The 18,456-nt window shown below is 34.8% G+C and overlaps 1 protein-coding gene across 1 annotated transcript; it reads left to right on the top strand.

Annotated features, from left to right (window-relative positions):
* Nucleotides 1-5,310: 5,310 nt before the first annotated feature.
* On the top strand, nt 5,311-6,595 carry LOC131819782 (ribulose-phosphate 3-epimerase-like). Its single transcript, XM_059155107.1, is given in 2 exon segments — nt 5,311-5,640; nt 5,643-6,595. Coding segments are annotated over 2 exon segments (684 nt in total). The 5' UTR covers nt 5,311-5,345; the 3' UTR covers nt 6,032-6,595.
* Nucleotides 6,596-18,456: the final 11,861 nt, after the last annotated feature.

Genomic DNA, 18,456 nt, shown 5'->3' with positions numbered 1-18,456 from the left:
AGGTAGGTTTCACCCATTCTAGAGGTAGGGGAGAGGAGGAGGGAAGGCTGGAAGAGGAAACAGAAGAGTCAATCTGAAAAGGAATGGTTTAGGGCACAGGTAGAGAAATTCAAGAAGGCAAAAGGTTGGGACTTGTAAAAACTATTTTTAAGTGTAAAGATTTTGCTGGGTCATTTGTCCTTCATAGGTTCATCTTGTCAAAAAATCTTTTTTTTTGGTGGAGGGGTGGAGATCTCTTTTCTCCTTCTTCCTTTCTATTCCTTTCAAGTATCTCCCTTCATTGTCTGAAAATTTAGGTTTATCAAGTTGTGAACTTAAACCTACATATCAATGACCTAGAATACATTCTACCATGAAAAGGTAAATTTGTTGTGGTTTGGTAAGGGGTGGTATCTGTTTGTGTGTGTGTGAGTGTGTGTGAGTGTGTGAATTATAGAATAAAAAGTTTAGAATGATTACCTGCTTACTCCACATAACTTTGGCACTGAGACTAACACAATTTTTAATAGGTAACTTTACACATATATCAAGTAATGGATAGTTTAAAAACCAGTTGGGACAGAATATAGAATGTTAGTACATGTCTTCTTTTTCTGGTAGCTTGTCCTTTATAAAAATGAGTGCTTGCCTGATAGCTGTGATTTATATTAAAATATCACATTTTATATAACATTTAAACTGCAGATTAACAAACAGACATGGTGAATGGTTTTCACATATTGTGAATTTTATTTGAATTCTGGTGATATAAATTATTTTGATTCCACATAGATCAAAGAAATGTGTCTATTAGAAACAAAACTATAGCAGTCTTTGTATATCCAGCCCAAACTGGCTGGAGTATCAGACTATACCTTTCACTTGTAAACTCAGAACTTGGCTATTTGATGACAATTTAGCACTTCCTACTGTTTTGGTCTACATAATTTTCCTCATTTCACCCAATATATTTGCTAAACCAAAACTGTGAAGTGAGTAATAGAGCGGGAGAAAGCATACCAAATAAATAACAGATGATCAAGTGCATCTCTTGGATGAGAAAGCATTATTTTGGTTAGAAAACTAAATACATGGATTTCATTGTTAGATAGTAAACCCTCAGGGCAAAGTCCTGGTCTCCACTTGTATTATAAAATACAGATGTTTCTTAGAATGAATGAGTACATATGTGAATGAGCATAGGGGGTGCTGTAAGGTTAGAGAGTAATACATAGACCTTGAACCCATTAGGTGGGAATCCTAATACAGTTCTATGATTTAGCCAATCAAAAGGCAGAAAGTAACTGTAAGATCTTGTCAAAATATTATAGAATCTTTTAGATAAAATCAAATGACTAGAAATTTTTCTCTAATCTGATTTTTCTCTTTCTTTCTCCCTTCCTTATGATATTCATACAGTTCTTGTGAGTTTTAGATATAATACAAACAAGTTATTGATCATGTTCAAAAACACATTTTTTGAGATGGCAGCATTACATAACCCAACACATTTATTTCCTTTAATTTCAGATCCTGTAATAACCATGGCTGCTCCATGGTTGGCAGAATCAAGTTCTGTCAACATGAAAAGAGAGGGCAGTTCTGTAGAAACACCTAGAATGTTTAAATCAAAAGTTATGAATATTTAAATCAAAAACAATATGACGAGTTTATGAAGGGTATTCTATATGTGCATACACTTAGTATGTACGAAAAGTTATATTTTAAACAAGTACAGGGTATTTAATAAATGTATTCTAATGAGGAGGTAAATATGAAGTTACTTGTTACCATAAACAGAAATTAATTCCAGTCATATTAATGAGTAAAAATTAAAAGGAAATCATAAGAACTAGAAAAAAAGCCCAGAATAAAAGTGAGAAAGATCTTTTTCAAAATATAAAAGCAAAGGTAGAGTACTAAATTTGAACTTAGAACAACAAAAAAGCACTATAACAAGGTATAAGAAATAATAATTGAGAAATGCTTCATAAGCATAATCAACAAATATTTGCTTAGTATCTCCTATGGGCAATGTATGGATCTGAGCTCTGGGAATAGGGGAATCAACAGAACAGAAAAAGCCAGTGTATTTACAGTGCTTACATTTTACTAAGGGAGATAACAATAAAAATATGCTATCAAGTAATGTTAAGTGTTACGATATGAATAAAGAAGGAGTTAAGGAAAACCAAAGAAGAGACTGACAAGGTGGTAGGGGAATACAGCAGTACTATTTGGGTTGAATGTTCTGGAGAAGTGTCCCTGATATGATGCTATTTGAGTTGAATGAAGTGAATGAGCTGTATAAAGATCCAAGAGGAAAGCAGTGAAAGTACACCTGTCGGCAAGTACAGAAGCCTTGAGGTCAGAGCACATGGGAGTGTTTGTGAAAGTATAAGCCAGCATTGCCTAGAACCTAGTGGGAGGAAGAATAGTGGGAAATGAGATCATGGAGGAAACTAGACCTTGTAGGTCTATCGTAGACCCTACAGGACCTTGTAGACTGTAATAAATGGCTTCAGATTTTGTTTCAAGTGTTAACGGAAATCACTGGTGATATTATCTGATTTATGTTTTTAAGGAGTTAAGTGGCGACTTTATGGAAAATAAACTAAGGTAGGGGTGGAAAAGTTTAGTGCAATAATATAACCCCAGTTAATTGGTTATTGCAGTAATCTCAGGTGGGGATGACTATAGCTCAGCGTGGGTGTTATAATGGAGGTGAACAGAGTCAAGATATATATTCAAAGTAGTATTGCTAGCTCTTGATAATGAATTGAATGCAAGGTTTGGAGAAAATCAGATGTGAGTCAGATTTAAGAGAATTTAGAGTTACAGAAAAAAATTTTGGAGTCCTCAGACTATGAATAGTAAAGTCATGGGATTGGATGAGATCACTGAAGGGTAAGTGTAAATAGAGAAAAGATCCCAAGACTGACTCCTGAAACACTAAACAAGTCAAAAAAAAGAAAGAAGAGGGGTACCTGGTTGGCACAGTTGGGTATCTGACTGCTTTTGGCTGGGTTGTGGACTGAGGTCTGGGGATCCAACCCCTGATGGGGCTACGTTCTCAGTGGGAAGTCTGCTTGGATTCCCTCGTCCTCTCTCTCTCTGCCTCTCCTCCCCTAAAGTAAATAAATCTTTTTAAAAAGAAAGAAAGAGGATCCAACAGATAGTTCTCAGGCAAAACTATTGAAAAATAGAGAAAAAGGGTAATCTAATATCTCAAAAGCCAAGTAATGGTTTAGATTATAATTCAGGCAATATGCCAACATTACTGTAAATTATAAATCTTCCCAATCACCTTACCAAACATTCAGAGAGTCTAGAAAAGTAAAAGTAAAAACTCATGGATATCATCTTTAACAAAAAGATAAGTGATTCTTACAAATTCTAGAATATGAGCAGATAAGTAAAAGCACCAACTATTAGCAGTAACAGAGGGGAGAAAGTAGGAATTTCTAATTTTCTTTGAGTATAAAAACAAAGAATCACCAAAACTACTTACCTACTTAAGGAAAGGTCTATTCTTGGAGAAGAAACCTAGCAATCTGGTCTGAGAATAACTATCAAAACTTGGAAAGGGCTATAGAGCTCTCCCTTAACTACAGGTGAAGATGGAAACACTAAAGTATAAATTACATTATGCTGGTATGTCCAAGTTCTCATAATTTCCATAAATACACAACCGAAATTTCTAGAAGAACAAAATCCCACACTAAGTAAAATCTACTGAAAGTAGAATTTAAGTTTATATGATTAATAAAGGGAGAGAGGTCCTAGATGTAAAACAGGAAATGAGACCAGGGAAAGTAGAAGATTCAGTGAGTTCCTAATTATAAATACTTTGCAAAAACAAGAGAAGAGGGGGCTCTAGAGCCATGAATCTAGGAAAGCTATCCTGTTCTGTCACCACCCCACACAGTAACTTCCTAAAATAGGAAGTCTCATCTCAGTAAAGCATGAGCAGCAGAAAATAACTGCAATATAATATATATTGTAAGCAAAAAGACTAATTCTCTGAATAATGTGCCAATGCACAGTGAAGACACATCAGAAAATATGGCAAAAAAGACCAAAGAAAATTGACTTAATATGTCAAAACCAACTAAAGGAAATCCAAAAAACTAAAAACAATAAAGTTTGTATAATCGAGCAGAAAAGTTCAGAGATTAAGAGATTAGCTAAGAGGAGGACATTAAGTGAAAAACAGTTCAATGAATAATTAAAAATTAAAAAATTCAGAAGACTAAACTGAAAAGAACAAAAAGCTAATAGACATTAATGAAACTATAGTAAGTGAAGTAAAAAATGGAAAAGAAAAAATGAAAAACATCAAATGGAATTGAAAAAATGATAATTGTAGAGTTGATAGATTTAGCAGAATGGAAAAAAACTTTTAACACATGTCTACATGTAATTCCCAAAGAAGAATACTAAAGAAATGAAACAGAACAAACATAAAAACTGTAAGTCAATAAACCTTTCCAGACAAAATCCAAAATTTGAATCTACCTATTAAAAAGGTACACCATATAAAAATCAACAGACAGCAGTCAATACCAAGATATATTTTAAAAATCTATTAGCTTAAAAATAAAGAATCTGTCCTTTGGATATTCAGATTAAAAAAACATGTTACAGGGAAAGAATGTAAAATTGACTTACTTTTCAATAGCAGTAGTTTAAGTCAGAATATTGTTTTTAAGGTACTTGAAGATAATGGAAGCCAAAAATATGTATCTACCTAAACTTATCTTTAAGTATATTTGTCATAAATGAGACTATGAATTGGCAAAATCTTAAGGAATATTCCTGAAGCATTAACTAGAGCATGGATTCAGGAAACTGAGAAATACTGAGGAAGGTTCACCATAAGGACATTAAATATATTTAACTGTAGAGTTGATGGTAGATGTAAAGGTGATAGAATAGTATATATTTAATATATGTCCTCACAATAGAAATAAATTAGAATAGATAAATAGAATAACTAAATAAATATAAATAAATAAATAGAACTAAATTACAACTACAAAAAAGTGGAAGAAGAAAAAGAAGTATATGGAAATAGAATATTGTCTTATAGGTACAAGGCAAGATATTGTACAAGATGGGGATAAAAGTTGCTAAAATTAGAATGAAGATGGAATTTAAAAGAAGAAAAAAGAAATTCAAGGTAAAAACAAATTAATGAGTTAGAAAAACAAACAAAAAAATTCACAAAGACTATGAATAAACAAATTGGTTCTTTAAAACTCAATTAAATTAAATCAATTACATAAATGTGAGAAAATACAAAACAATACTCTTATTGTACCAATACCAATAAGGTAGGTAACTTGCTCTTGGGAATCAGCACCATGGCGTCTGGCTGCAAGATTGGCCCGTCCATCCTTAACAGTGATTTGGCCAATTTAGGGGCCGAGTGTTTCCGGATGCTGGACTCTGGGGCCGATTATTTGCACCTGGTTGTAATGGACGGGCATTTTGTTCCCAACATCACCTTTGGACACCCTGTGGTAGAAAGCCTCCGAAAGCAGCTAGGCCAGGATCTTTTCTTTGACATGCACATGATGGTGTCCAGGCTGGAACAGTGGGTCAAACCAATGGCCATGGCAGGAGCCAATCAATACACCTTTCATCTTGAGGCTACTGAGAACCAGGGGTGTTGATTAAAGACATTCGGGAGAATGGGATGAAGGTTGGCCTTGCCATCAAACCGGGAACCACAGTTGAGTATTTGGCACCATGGGCTAATCAGATAGATATGGCCTTGGTTATGACAGTGGAACCTGGGTTTGGAGGGCAGAAATTCATGGAAGATATGATGCCAAAGGTTCATTGGTTGAGGACCCAGTTCCCATCCTTGGACATAGAAGTCGATGGTGGAGTAGGCCCTGACACTATCCATAAATGTGCAGAGGCAGGAGCTAACATGATTGTGTCTGGCAGTGCCATTATGAAGAATGATGACCCCAGATCTGTGATCAACCTGTTAAGAAATGTTTGCTCAGAAGCTGCTCAGAAACGTTCTCTTGATCGATGAAACCACAAGGAGTCCAGTGTTTATGCTCGTGAATACTTTTTTACTGGAAGACAAGAATATTGACTATCAAATCCTATCACAGTTGAAGCAGTGCTGTTTTTCTGAGCAGCTATTCATTCCAGTGACTAAAATCTATTCTGCAGAACGTTCCAAGAGGTTAGAAATTGGTGTGTATAACTACCTTTTTAGTGATGGAATTTAAAGATTAGTGTGGTAAAATACCATTTTTACTGGGAGACTTGATTTTTATAAAGTAAAAATATGGCTGTATTAAGGTTATGAACAGAAGTGTGTCTTAAAGCTTAATGAAGGTGTACTAGCTACTATGAAAAAAATGTTTTTTTTCTGCATTTTAAATCTTCTCATTTCTTGGTTTTCCAAAGCAAAGGAAGTCCTTATTCCTGTTTTGTGTTATTTTGATTTGTCTGTGTGCATGATAACATGAGTAGAATGGAACTTGTGAAAAATCAAAGTTTGAATCTGCTTAGGACGGTGCACTGTATTCTTGCTTCTTTAACATCGGTCTTTTACTTTGCACCTTATATTTGATACAAAAAAACTGTAAAAACAGTCTATGAAGCCCAGGGATTTCAGGTGGACTGTTCTAAAATTACAAATATAGATTTTATCAAGATGTTTTCTTTGTCAGCTCTGCTGGAGGGGCAAGTTATACAGTGATCCCACCCGTTTCTTTTCTTAACAATAATCTTGTGCTAGCTTTGAGCAGAAAGGAAAGGAAAGCTTCTATTTGGAAGTACTATTGAGTTGAATCTGGACTCTTCTCCTTTCCAACTATTTGACTTATTTGACTTTAGCAAATCAAATCAACCAGTCTCTTTGAGTATCTGTTAACTGATTTATACATTGAATATAATTATAATAACCATGTAAGGTTATATTGAGCATTAAAAGAGATCATACGCTATCTGTAAAGCTTCTGATACTATTTCCAGAATTATAGTAGAATTGATGCTCAATACAAAGTAGCTGTCATTTATATTTTGTAGCCTATAAAGTCCTTCAATATAAGCTCATTAAATGCATAAATCAGTCTTAAGAGTAGTAGAACAGGTACTTTTGTCCCCATTCAAAAAATGAAGATACTAGAGCTCAGCAACAGGTTGGTCCCATTGAAAGAACCCAGTGGGGCACAGCAGTTCTGGGTTTGTACTTTTTTTTTTTTTTTTAACAGATGGAGCCCTTGGGATGTAGATAGGCAAAGGAAGCCTCTTTTATGTAACATTGTCTTATTTGCAGTCTAATTTTATGCTAAAGCATAACTATATGGCTGAGGATATTCTGGATACTATGGATTTGACCCCAAGGATATATATTGTATTAATCCAGGAAAGATGAAGTAGGCCAAAAGATGACAAGGTACAGAGTTAATCTGTACACTAAATACTTAAAACTGTGTTCCAGATTATACTTTGACCACAAATGTGTTATCTGTTACTTCATTCTTGCCAATACTCTTGCTATATAATACATATGGCAGGAAATAAAAAAGTGACTAGTGTCATTAAACTTCTTTAGGCTACTATGAGTTTTAAGAAATAAGGTTTGAAAAATGAGAACATTAACGCTTCCACATGAGAGCTTCCTTGGTTTTTTCTATCCTACAAGATAAAAATTTGTCCTTTTATTTTGACTTAGGAAAGGTTTTTGCCATGAATAGGTGGCATTTAATTCCCTTAAAATAATATAATGATATGCAACCCAAAAAGACAGTATCTTTCCCCGTGGAGATACATTAGATCCTTTGCTGCAAAAGCCAGAAACAAGTCAATATGCTTGGTATCTCCACCAAAATCTAATATTGCAGAAATTATAAATTAGTTTGGACAACTAAACAAGAAAACAAAATCATAAGAATTTATAAAAAGGAAGGTTGAAATTTTATTTTATTTGTATATACTACATTATCGTCTTTCTGAAAAACTCAAAGTAATTGATGGAAAACTATACAGACAATGAAAGAATTCAGTAAAGTTGGAAGATACATGAATACACTAAAATAAAATCAATATTCTTCACATGTATGTACAATTATAAGATGAAAAGAAAATTTTATTTATATCAGAGAAAAAAATCTAAGTAGAACCTTAACATTACCTAATATCCATGTGAAGCAAGTTATAATACTTTCTGAAGGACACCGAGGAGACTTAAATAGATGTTTGGGGGTTTTTCTTTGTTTTTTTTTTTTTTTTGGTTTTGATTTTTAAAAGATTTTCTTTATTTATTTGACACAGAAAGGATAAGCAGGGAGAGTGGCAGGCAGAGGGAAAAGCAGGTCTCTGCCAAGCAAGGAGCCAGATATGGGACTCCATCTCAGGATCCTGGGATCATGACCTGAGCCTAAGGCAGCCGCTTAACTCACTGAATCACCCAAGCTTTCCTTATCGTCTTTCTGAAAAACAAAAGAAGAGACTCAAGGCTAAAAAGATGTCAATTTTTCCAAAGGAAATTTACAAATTTAACCTGGTCCTAATAAAAATACCAAATTTTTCTGGACTTAAGTAACTGGATTATACAGTCTATTTGGAAGAATAAACAAGAAAGCAAACAAGAATAGCTAGGAAACACTGAAAAAAATATGAGCTGTGTGTGTGTGTGTGTATCTGTGTGTTTGTGTCTGTGTGTCTGTGCATGCAAGTTGTGCATGCATGCCCTAACACTATCAGATATAAAATTATATCACAAAATTTATAATAAAATGGGGTGGTATTGATGAATGATTAGATAGACTAACAGAACAGAACAATAAATCCAAAATGAATCCAAGTGCATTGAAAAGCTTCCTGCAATTATGGATTAGCTTGTTAAGTAGCTACAGTCTCACTGAAAAAAAGTAAAAAGCTGAGTAATAAGAAGGAAAAGAAAAAGAAACAGTTTTGTGTTTCATGTGTGTAAGAAGCATAAGAGAATTACCAAGGGAGTGAAGACTTACAAAACCATGACTCTGGAAAGAAAAGAAACACAGAGAGGTATATCTGATATACTGTGTCTCAGACCCCCTTGAGACAGAGTGGAAAATGTCAGCTGCAAGGCTTAAAGACTAAAAAATGCTCCTGGCAATTATATGGGGGCAAAAATTAGAGTTAAATTCCTATCATGGAGGACAGACCCTACACCAGCTTAATATAAATTGGAACTCCCAGACAGCTACACCAGGAGTAAAAGACAAGCATGTGTGATGCCTTTGGTCAAGCTTTGAATGAAATCAATTACATATTTGCATATGGTGATCTGCTCCTACTTCCACTGCTTGCCAAAAATAATATTTAATCCTTTACAGAAAATAAAATTATTCAGAAACTTTGTGATTATTCCTAAAAATATCCATCATTGAATCCAAAATGGCTAGGTGTACTGAGGAAAAGGAGACATGACCAAAGCTAAAAGAAAAAAATATGATACTTTAGAAAACAGTATGGAGATTCCTTAGGAAATTAAAAAGAGAGCTTCCCTATGACCCTGCAATTACACTACTGGATATTTACCCCCAAAATACTGGTGTAGTGAAAAGAAGGGCCATCTGTACCCCAATGTTTATAGCAGCAATGGCCACAATCTCCAAACTGTGGAAAGAACCAAGATGCCCTTCAACGGACGAATGGATAAGGAAGATATGGTCCATATATACAATGGAGTATTATGCCTCCATCAGAGAGGATGAATACCCAACTTTTATAGCAACATGGATGGGACTGAAAGAGATTATGCTGAGTGAAATAAGTCAAGCAGAGAGAGTCAAGTATCATATGGTTTCATTTACTTGTGGAGCATAAGGAATAACACAGAGAACATGGGGAGATGGAGCAGAGAAGTGAGTTGGGGGAAATTGGAGGGGGAGACAAATCGTGAGAGACCATAGACTCTGAGAAACAAACTGAAGGTTTTGGAGGGGAAAAGAGTGGGGCTTGGGTAAGCCTGATCTTGGGTATTATGGAGGGCATGTATTGCAAGGAGTACTGGGTGTGGTGCATAAACAATGAATGCTGGAACACTGAAATGAAATAAAATAAAATGGAAAAAAAAAAAAAAAAGAAACAGCAGCTATTAAAATGTCAAGAAAAAAAAAAGACAATGATCAAAATAATTATTCAAATTTTATTTAGTAATTATTTAGGGAATGTGGAGAGAAAGTTAATATTGACAATAATAGTGCCAGTTTCAAAGGAATGTTCAGTGTTTTCTCTCTTAATAAAAAATAAGAAAATTGAATTGCAAAATATTTGTTAATTGTACAGTTCTGAGATTCTGAGATTATAAACCTACCTAGTTTTATTTAGTGTTCCATTGTCGTATTGGGCTTTAAAATTACATTCTAGTTCAGAAATTGAATTTTTTTATTTATTTGCAAACACTGAGAAGTTTCATGTAAAGACATGCAGTGTCTTCTCTCTGGCCCAGACTGAAAGAGAAACGTTATTTCTAAAGCTATGTTTTTGCATATGGATGTATGACATTTCAGTTCTTACTAAGTAGCATGTTCAATGACAACAAATCTTGTTTCTTCTCAGAAAAAAATCTGATAGAAACAGACACATAGGAGATTCATGTATTGGCATTATCCTATGTGGATTTCAAAATAAATGTTCAAGAAATTGGATGCCATATGAAGAACTTCACGTGAGAATTGAGCTATAAAAAGTTATAAAGCAGAAAAAAGCTATAAAAAACAATTTTTAAACTATAAAAAAAGGAAAAGGAAATCCTAGAGTGTGAAACACCACTGCCACTTCATGCCCTTTAGGGTGGTTATAATAAAAGATAGAGATAATAATAAGTGTTGATGAGGATGTCAGGAAATTGGAGTTCTCATATACTACTGATAGTGATATAAAATAGGGAGGACAGTCTCTATGATAAACAGTCCAGGAATTCTTCAAAGGCTAAATATACATAAAGCTACCATTATGACCCAGTAATCCACTTCTAGGTATATACCTAAGAGAAATGAAAGTTATGTTAATACAAAAACTTGTTTGTGAATGTTCATAGCTACATTATTCATAATAGCCAAAATGTAGAAATAACCTGTGTCAGTCAACTGACAGATAAACCAAATGTATAGCCACACAATGGAGTATTATTTAGCAATTAAAAGGAACTAAGTATGGACATAGACTACAGCAGAAATGAATTTGAAAACATCATGCTAAGTGAATGCACTCAGTCACAGAAGATCACATATTGTATGATTCTGCTCATATGAAATGTCCAGAATAGCTAAACATATACAGACAGAAACCGAAATAGCAGGGCCTAGGATAGGAGTATTTGGAGAAGATGGGGAGAACATGCTAATGGGTGTGGGGTTTCTTTGTGGAGACAAAAATATTCTAAACTTGGTTGTGGTAATAGTTATGCAACTCTGTGAATGTACTAAAACCATTGTATAGTCCATTTTATATAGGTGGATTATATAGTACATCAATTACATCAATAAAGATTGATACAATAATTATTAAATAACTGACTTGTTAAAAATTACTAAAAATACAATAATCACAATAAAGTACTCAGCAAATATGTTTAACAGATTAGACACAGATGAAGAGAGGATTAATAAATTAGAAGATAAATGAAAAGAAAACATACAGATTATAACCTAGAGAAATGTTGGAAAATATTGAAAAGAGGTTGAGACATGTGTGGAACATGGTTTAAAAAATCTAACATGCATGTAAGTGGAATCCCAGAAAAAGAATGGAGAGAATAGGCCAGAAGAAATATTTAAAAAGATGGTGGCTGAGAATCTTCCAAAACTAAAATTAAATCACAATTCAGAATGTGCCACAAACCCCAAAATGATTTAAAAAAAAAAACTATGACTAGACACATCAGAATAAAATTTCTATAAAACAAAAGGAAAAATATTAAAAAGATTCAAAGAGAAATGACACAGTATCTTGAAAGAACTAGGTACATATGGAAATATAACATGATCAAGACTGCGCATCAGATTAGTGAAGAAAAGGAAGAAATTCTTGATAAGTGGGGTGGGGACAACTGGAGAGTCATATGGAAAAAAAAAAGATCAAATTGATCTACTTTTCATACCACATACCAAATTAAGCCATAAAAATAAATAAAGTAAACACAAGAAGGAAACCTGAGTGTATACTTTTATAAACTAAAATGGAAAAATCTTCAACAAGAGTCAAAATCTAGAAGCAATAAGGGAAATGAGTGATAAATGTGACTAAAAAATTTGCATGGCCAAAAAATCTCTACACCAGTCACAGTGTTCAGGAGAATGGATTCTCTGGCTCCAAGTTCAACCTTGTGGTAAGAGGGGTAGGGTCATGTGATTATTAAGCACTTGACAGAGAAAGGCCAGTTCCTGAAATGAATAGAAGTCTGTCGCCATAACAACCATGAATCAGATGCTGTTTTTCACATTGCATGTCCACTTTGCAAATATACTTTTTTGGCTAAATCATGAATTGACCAGTTTTAAGTGGTATTTCACAGGCTAGGGTTTGCTTATAGACTAAGTGAAAAGTAAACTTATAATGTTAGTAACTGAATATTTGGTCTTTAAAGCTGGATTTCTCTTCTTCATTTTTAATTACCTTATTTCGTTTCCTGTCATTTCCAATCTGTCATATTTTTCTCTTCAGATAATGTAATATAGTTTGCCTATTGTTAGAATATTAAAGTAGTTCTCAGCAATGAGAGAAAACTCAGTGAACTTTATTTGATAAAGTTTTACTTTTTCTAATTTAATTTATTTAAAAATAAAGAATCTACTTCCTATCTAAAAACTGGGAAATCTCTGTACTACATGCTAATTACCAAAAGCATATGTGCTTAATTTTATGAAATGGACAAATTGAAAGTAATGAAAATAAAAGGCTTCAGATTATTGTCAGATGATATGTCACATAAAAGGGAAATATATTAACCTTTGTGAACATAAATAAATAATAGCTAAATTTTATTGAGTGTTCATTATGTGCCAAACATTTTGCTAAATGTTTTATGTGCACTATATTTTGTTTAATCTTCAAAATAACCCTTTAGGGTAGACATTAATACGGTCCCTCTTTGCCAATAAGGAAACAATGGCTTAAAGAGTTAGTAATTGGTGGAGCTTGGAATCCAATTCACTGGTGTTACTAGAAGCTCTTCTCTTAGCCTCTTCACTACATTGCCTCATACTTTGAAGTTCCTTAAGAATGTCTAAATTTGTTTGTTTACTTTAATTTTTAATTTAAACTCAATTTAAGTAACATATACTATATTATTAATTTCAGTGGTAGAATTTAGTGATTGTCTCAAGGCTTATTTTAATCATAAACTTTTATTGGCTCCATTTTAAAAATCCTTTAATACTTGAAGATCCTGTTCAACAAACAACAAATAATCCATATGGCAACTGGACAAGTAGTTTTCCTATATAAGGATCTGCAGGCTATTCATAATTTAGGAATTATTTTACTAGACACATAATAAGCATAATTTTTCTGATTTTCACCTTTTGTTACATACAAAGACAATTGTTTTAAAAATAGGACCAATAATATTCCTGAACAAATGGCTGTGAACATTTGCATGTTGGTTTAGTCTCCACTCAAGCAAATAGCAATGAAAGATAAAATGTTCTAAACAAAATTAAAGGGGGAAATGACATAGGTTCAAAAATAAGATAATTCTCTCCATGGCAATATCTAGTAAAGGTGAACATGCTTCATCCTGTAAGTTGGTTAATTCCATTTCTAGGTATATATGCTAGAGAAATATCTTCCAAGATACTGAATAAGAATAAAACATAAACTCAACAGAATGGGCATGGCTGAAGTTCAGGTTTGCTCTACTCCAAGAAGTAGGCATTGCTAGACATGGACATTCAGTAAAGTGCTAAAAAGGATGTATGTGAATTGAGAATCATTGCTAGACTAAATGCTTAATGCTAGCAGCTGCGTCAGGCTGCTGAGCTCCTGCATCCCATGAAAAGATGGACAAAGATAGGTTGCTGATCACCTGGGATTTTGTCTGTTTGTAAACTGAGGAGCTTGAGAACCTGAAGGTAAGTACTCTGTATCATGAGTAAGAACTAAACCAATCTGCCCACAACTCAGTGATTATTCTACAACATCCCAGTATTACTGACAGTAGTATTACTTTGAAAGTCACAGGGGATCTGCTTTTGGAATTAGCGTTCCCATTAATGTCAAGAATAAGAGAAAGATCTTTTATATGCATATTTTAAAGAGTACGTGTAGTTGTATATAATGCCAAAGGACTAGAGAAAAAGAAGAGGTACGTGTTTGGAAAGAAAAAGACAAAATAATCTTTATCTACAGATAATACCACTCTCCAAACAGGGCTTCTATATGTAAATTATTAGAACAATTAGAGAATTCAGCAAATTTGTGAATATAAGATCAGCATCAAATATCATTAACATCCTTACATGCCATCAATAATTGACTGAAATATGCTTAGAAGAAAATCTCACTCATAATAACAATGAGGACTATGCAATACCCAAGAATAAATCTTACAACATTTGAAGACATTTTGAAAAGTTTTAACAATATCGTTGCAAGAAATAAAAGACAATTAAATGAAGGCATGAGTCAAGGGGGAGACTCAATAATTTGAAGACAGCAATTCTCTATAAATTCATCTATAAACTCATTGCAATTCAATCAAAAGGCCAGTGGACAAGGCAATTAAAAATCCATGCAGAAGAGAAAAGACCCAGGAATAATGGAGATAAAACTGAAGAAAAAGAGAGGATGGGAAGGAAGGAGTCACTTTTCCTACCAGATAGAAAAAGATGGAAAAGAGTGGAGAGGACTAGAAATAAAAAAAAAAAAAATGCATAAAATTTCATATGAAGATGGCTTAATAAATTAAGAAGTTTGGATAATTTAATAAATGGTGCTAAATTAATAACTTATATGTATAACAATGAAATTGAATCCTTCCTCTTACATAGAAAAATTAAAGTAAAAATAAAACTTTTGAACTTTGCAAAGAAAATATAAGAGAATATGACTAGAGTAGGGAAGACTTCACTAAACAAGTTATAAAACACACAAACATAAAAACTGATAAATATAATTATTTCAGAATTAGGCATGAGTATGGAAAAAAAATAGTCAAGGTTATAAAATAATCCATAATCCAGAAGAAGGCATTTACAATCTATATTATGAATAAAAGCTTAATATCCATAATTTACAACATTAATAAGATACTGATAGTTTAATAGAAAAATACACAAGGAAAGGAATATTGTATGGTCAATAAACATATATATGCTCAATATTACACACTTACCAGATTGGTGAAAATATAAAAATCTGACAGTACTAAATGTTGGCAAGATTATATAGAATCAGGAACTTTCATATGATGCTTGTGGGAATTTTGTAGTTTTCATATACCGTTAGTTGTCATAGCCATTGTGGAGAGCAATTTGGTAATAGTAAAGTTGAGATACTTTCTGACGACCTATGAATTCTATTTCTAGGTATAATTTATAGACAATCTCTCTTACACATGTAAAAAGATATAATAATGTTTATTACACGACTGTTTCTAAAGCAAAAACAGGAAACAACGTAATTGTCCTTCAAAAGGAATACTGACAAATATTCGCAGTATATTCATAATGCTATTCGCTAAACTGAGTGAGCTAGAATTATTTGTATCAGTATGAAGAAGGATCTAAAATATTATACCTCTGGATAACAAATACCAGATGATATCCTTCCATAAAACATAAAACATGAAAAAGCAGGGCTATATAAATCCTCTACCACTGTATACACATGTAGTATATGTGTAGCATTAGTATAAATACATACTTAGGAAAATGCACAAATTCACAAATTCATGCTTACCATTGAAAGAGAGGGGCACTGAGTCTTCAAATGTGTTTGTAATATTTTACCACTTTGAAAAGCCTGAAGCAGTTCTGGCGAAATAAAAAAACTTTCACAGACTGGGTTATCAATAAGATTTTTAAATAGAAAACATATAGCTTTGGGACTCCTGGGTGGCTCAGTTGGTTAAGCGGCTGCCTTCGGCTCAGGTCATGTTCCCCGCGTTCTGGGATTGAGTCCCACATCGGGCTCCTTACTCGGCAGGGAGCCTACTTCTCTCTCTGCCTCTGCTGCCACTCTGCCTGTGCTCGCTCTCTCTCTCTCTGACAAATAAATAAATAAAATCTTAAAAAACAAAACAAAACAAAACAAAACACATATAGCATTGACTACAAATATCAAACATCACATAAAATGATCTTCCTTTCAAAAGCATGGCTTTATCTAAGTCCACTTCGAACTCTCAAAAAGTTGATTTGTCTTCTAAAGGACAGTGCTTTCTCCATGCAAACTGCAGCAAAGAATCCAAGCATTCAAGCGCTGTGGAAAATTTTTTAGGCAGTATGCTTTAATCAGCATCTTCTGCCAATGATTTTTCTTTTCTTTCACATTACAAAGAATGCCAGTAGAGTGAACGCAATCATGTAACTGTACAACATTACTAGGGGCGAACCACAGAACCTGAGAACTGCTGGGGGTTTTTAAATACACATTTTAATTTTGAGCAAAAGAGTTCCTTGTTTCTGTGATGAATGTGATGTGGCATTTTCTGATTGGCAAGTGACCCATAGAAAGTACCCAGGGAATAATCATGTCACAGTCCAATTACGTAATTAAGTGTAGTTTTGTTTGTGGCCTTAATTGCATTTGTTGGAAGCTGAGTAGTTGATTTCCCAATCATGTCTGTGCTTTTACTTGCCCTATACAAAAAAAAAAAAAAAAAAAAAAAGAATAAGAAGAGTATGTCTCCAAAGCAGTCTCCAAAGCAATCCAAATCCGGGAGATTTGTTTGGTAGGGATAGCAGCAGAATACTTATCTCATTAAGTCGCAGCCACCATCCTCCAAGGAAAAAGCTGAGGCTTCGAGGCATGTGGCCATTTTTGCTATAACCGGGAATGGGTCTTGTCAGCTAGATGCTTCTCATCTGATACTTCTCCCTAAACTCTGTCACCTCCATGAATAAATGGGCTGGCTTAAGAGTCTAGCTCCCTTGGCCCAGCTTTATATAGAGAGATGTTCCATCCCAGCATGATCATCACTGTGCTCTTCCCTCCAGAATGATGGAAGGAAGTTTAAAAATATGAGAATGCATACAAAAGTGCTTTGTATGCTGGAAACTGTTTTTTTACAAGCGTCATAAAACCATCCTGGATGCGGGGAAGCATCACATTTATGGAGCTCCATGTCCCTTTCCTTTTAAAGGAGAAGGCATACCTACTGGCCACTGGCCCTTTGAAGCCTGAGGTTTCCTTCCAGGAGAGGTGGATGGAAAGAAAGGGTATGGTATTCACTATAGCCAAGCAAGTCCCGATTTTTCTCTCAAAGATGAACTATCTCAAGCCCACAGTGTCTGGCAAGCAGCAAGTTCCCAGTGTACCCATACTGTTTCCAAAAGCATCATGCTGCGCTAACAATGTGTGGGGATGGGTAGAGTGAGGAAGAGCTCATGGGCAGCTAAGCAGGGTAGACTGGGTGCAGAGACAGTTTGGCTCCCCCTGCAAACTGCTTTGTGTCCACTGCTCACAAGCAGCTCTGAGGACGGACGTCCTCCCCACCTCCACACCTCCACATCTCCACATTGGCCGTTCCGAAGCTCTTTTCTAAGAAGGAAGCAGGTTGTGTTGAAAAAGAAAAGGAAAACAAGGGATAAACAGCAGAACCTCCTGGGGACCAGAAAGATAGTGCCGCCGGAGGGAAGCTAGGCAGTACTGGTTAAGCATTGAGTTGCCACGGCGGAGGTGGGACACAGTCTAAGGGGAAACGTCTGTTCACCTCAGTACCCTGTGAAGTGTGCTCTGATGCCATTTGACAAGCCAGTTCAATCATGTAAGTTCATTTACTTAATTAACTCCTCAAAAGGACCCGTTCTCGAAAGTGATGTCATTTTTCCTTAATTGAGACATAAATGGATGCATCAGGGTTTAGAGGAGGTGGCCCCTTCTGAAAATGCTAGTATCTAAGGGCACACAGGAAAGGTCACCTTTAAGTCAAGAAGGTCCCCACACAGAAGGTCCCCGAGCGATGGCAGGCTGTTGTTCATGCACTCACTCTGAATGTCTTCCAGGAAAATACCCTTGGACAACAGTAGGTAGTAGTAAATATTCTTTTCCATTTCTTCAAGACTTATGCAGCCAAGCAGAGCCATGGAATGTCTTACCTCCCTGCCCCTCCTTGGCCAGTCCTCCTTCTAGAATAGCACTCATGTTCCTTCCCACCTGCGTCTACTCTTGCCCCCACCTGAGACCATCCTTCCCCTGGCATTCTGTTTTCAACATGTGAATGGGGGTGGGGGAGCAGGGGGAGCACTCAGTCAGACCACAGCAGTGCTGACAATTTATTTTCATTGAAAA

Source organism: Mustela lutreola, chromosome 1 (genome assembly GCF_030435805.1).
Source record: "Mustela lutreola isolate mMusLut2 chromosome 1, mMusLut2.pri, whole genome shotgun sequence".
In the NCBI taxonomy this organism is placed as follows: Eukaryota; Metazoa; Chordata; class Mammalia; order Carnivora; family Mustelidae; genus Mustela; species Mustela lutreola.
This window is presented reverse-complemented; position numbering and strand designations above follow the sequence as displayed.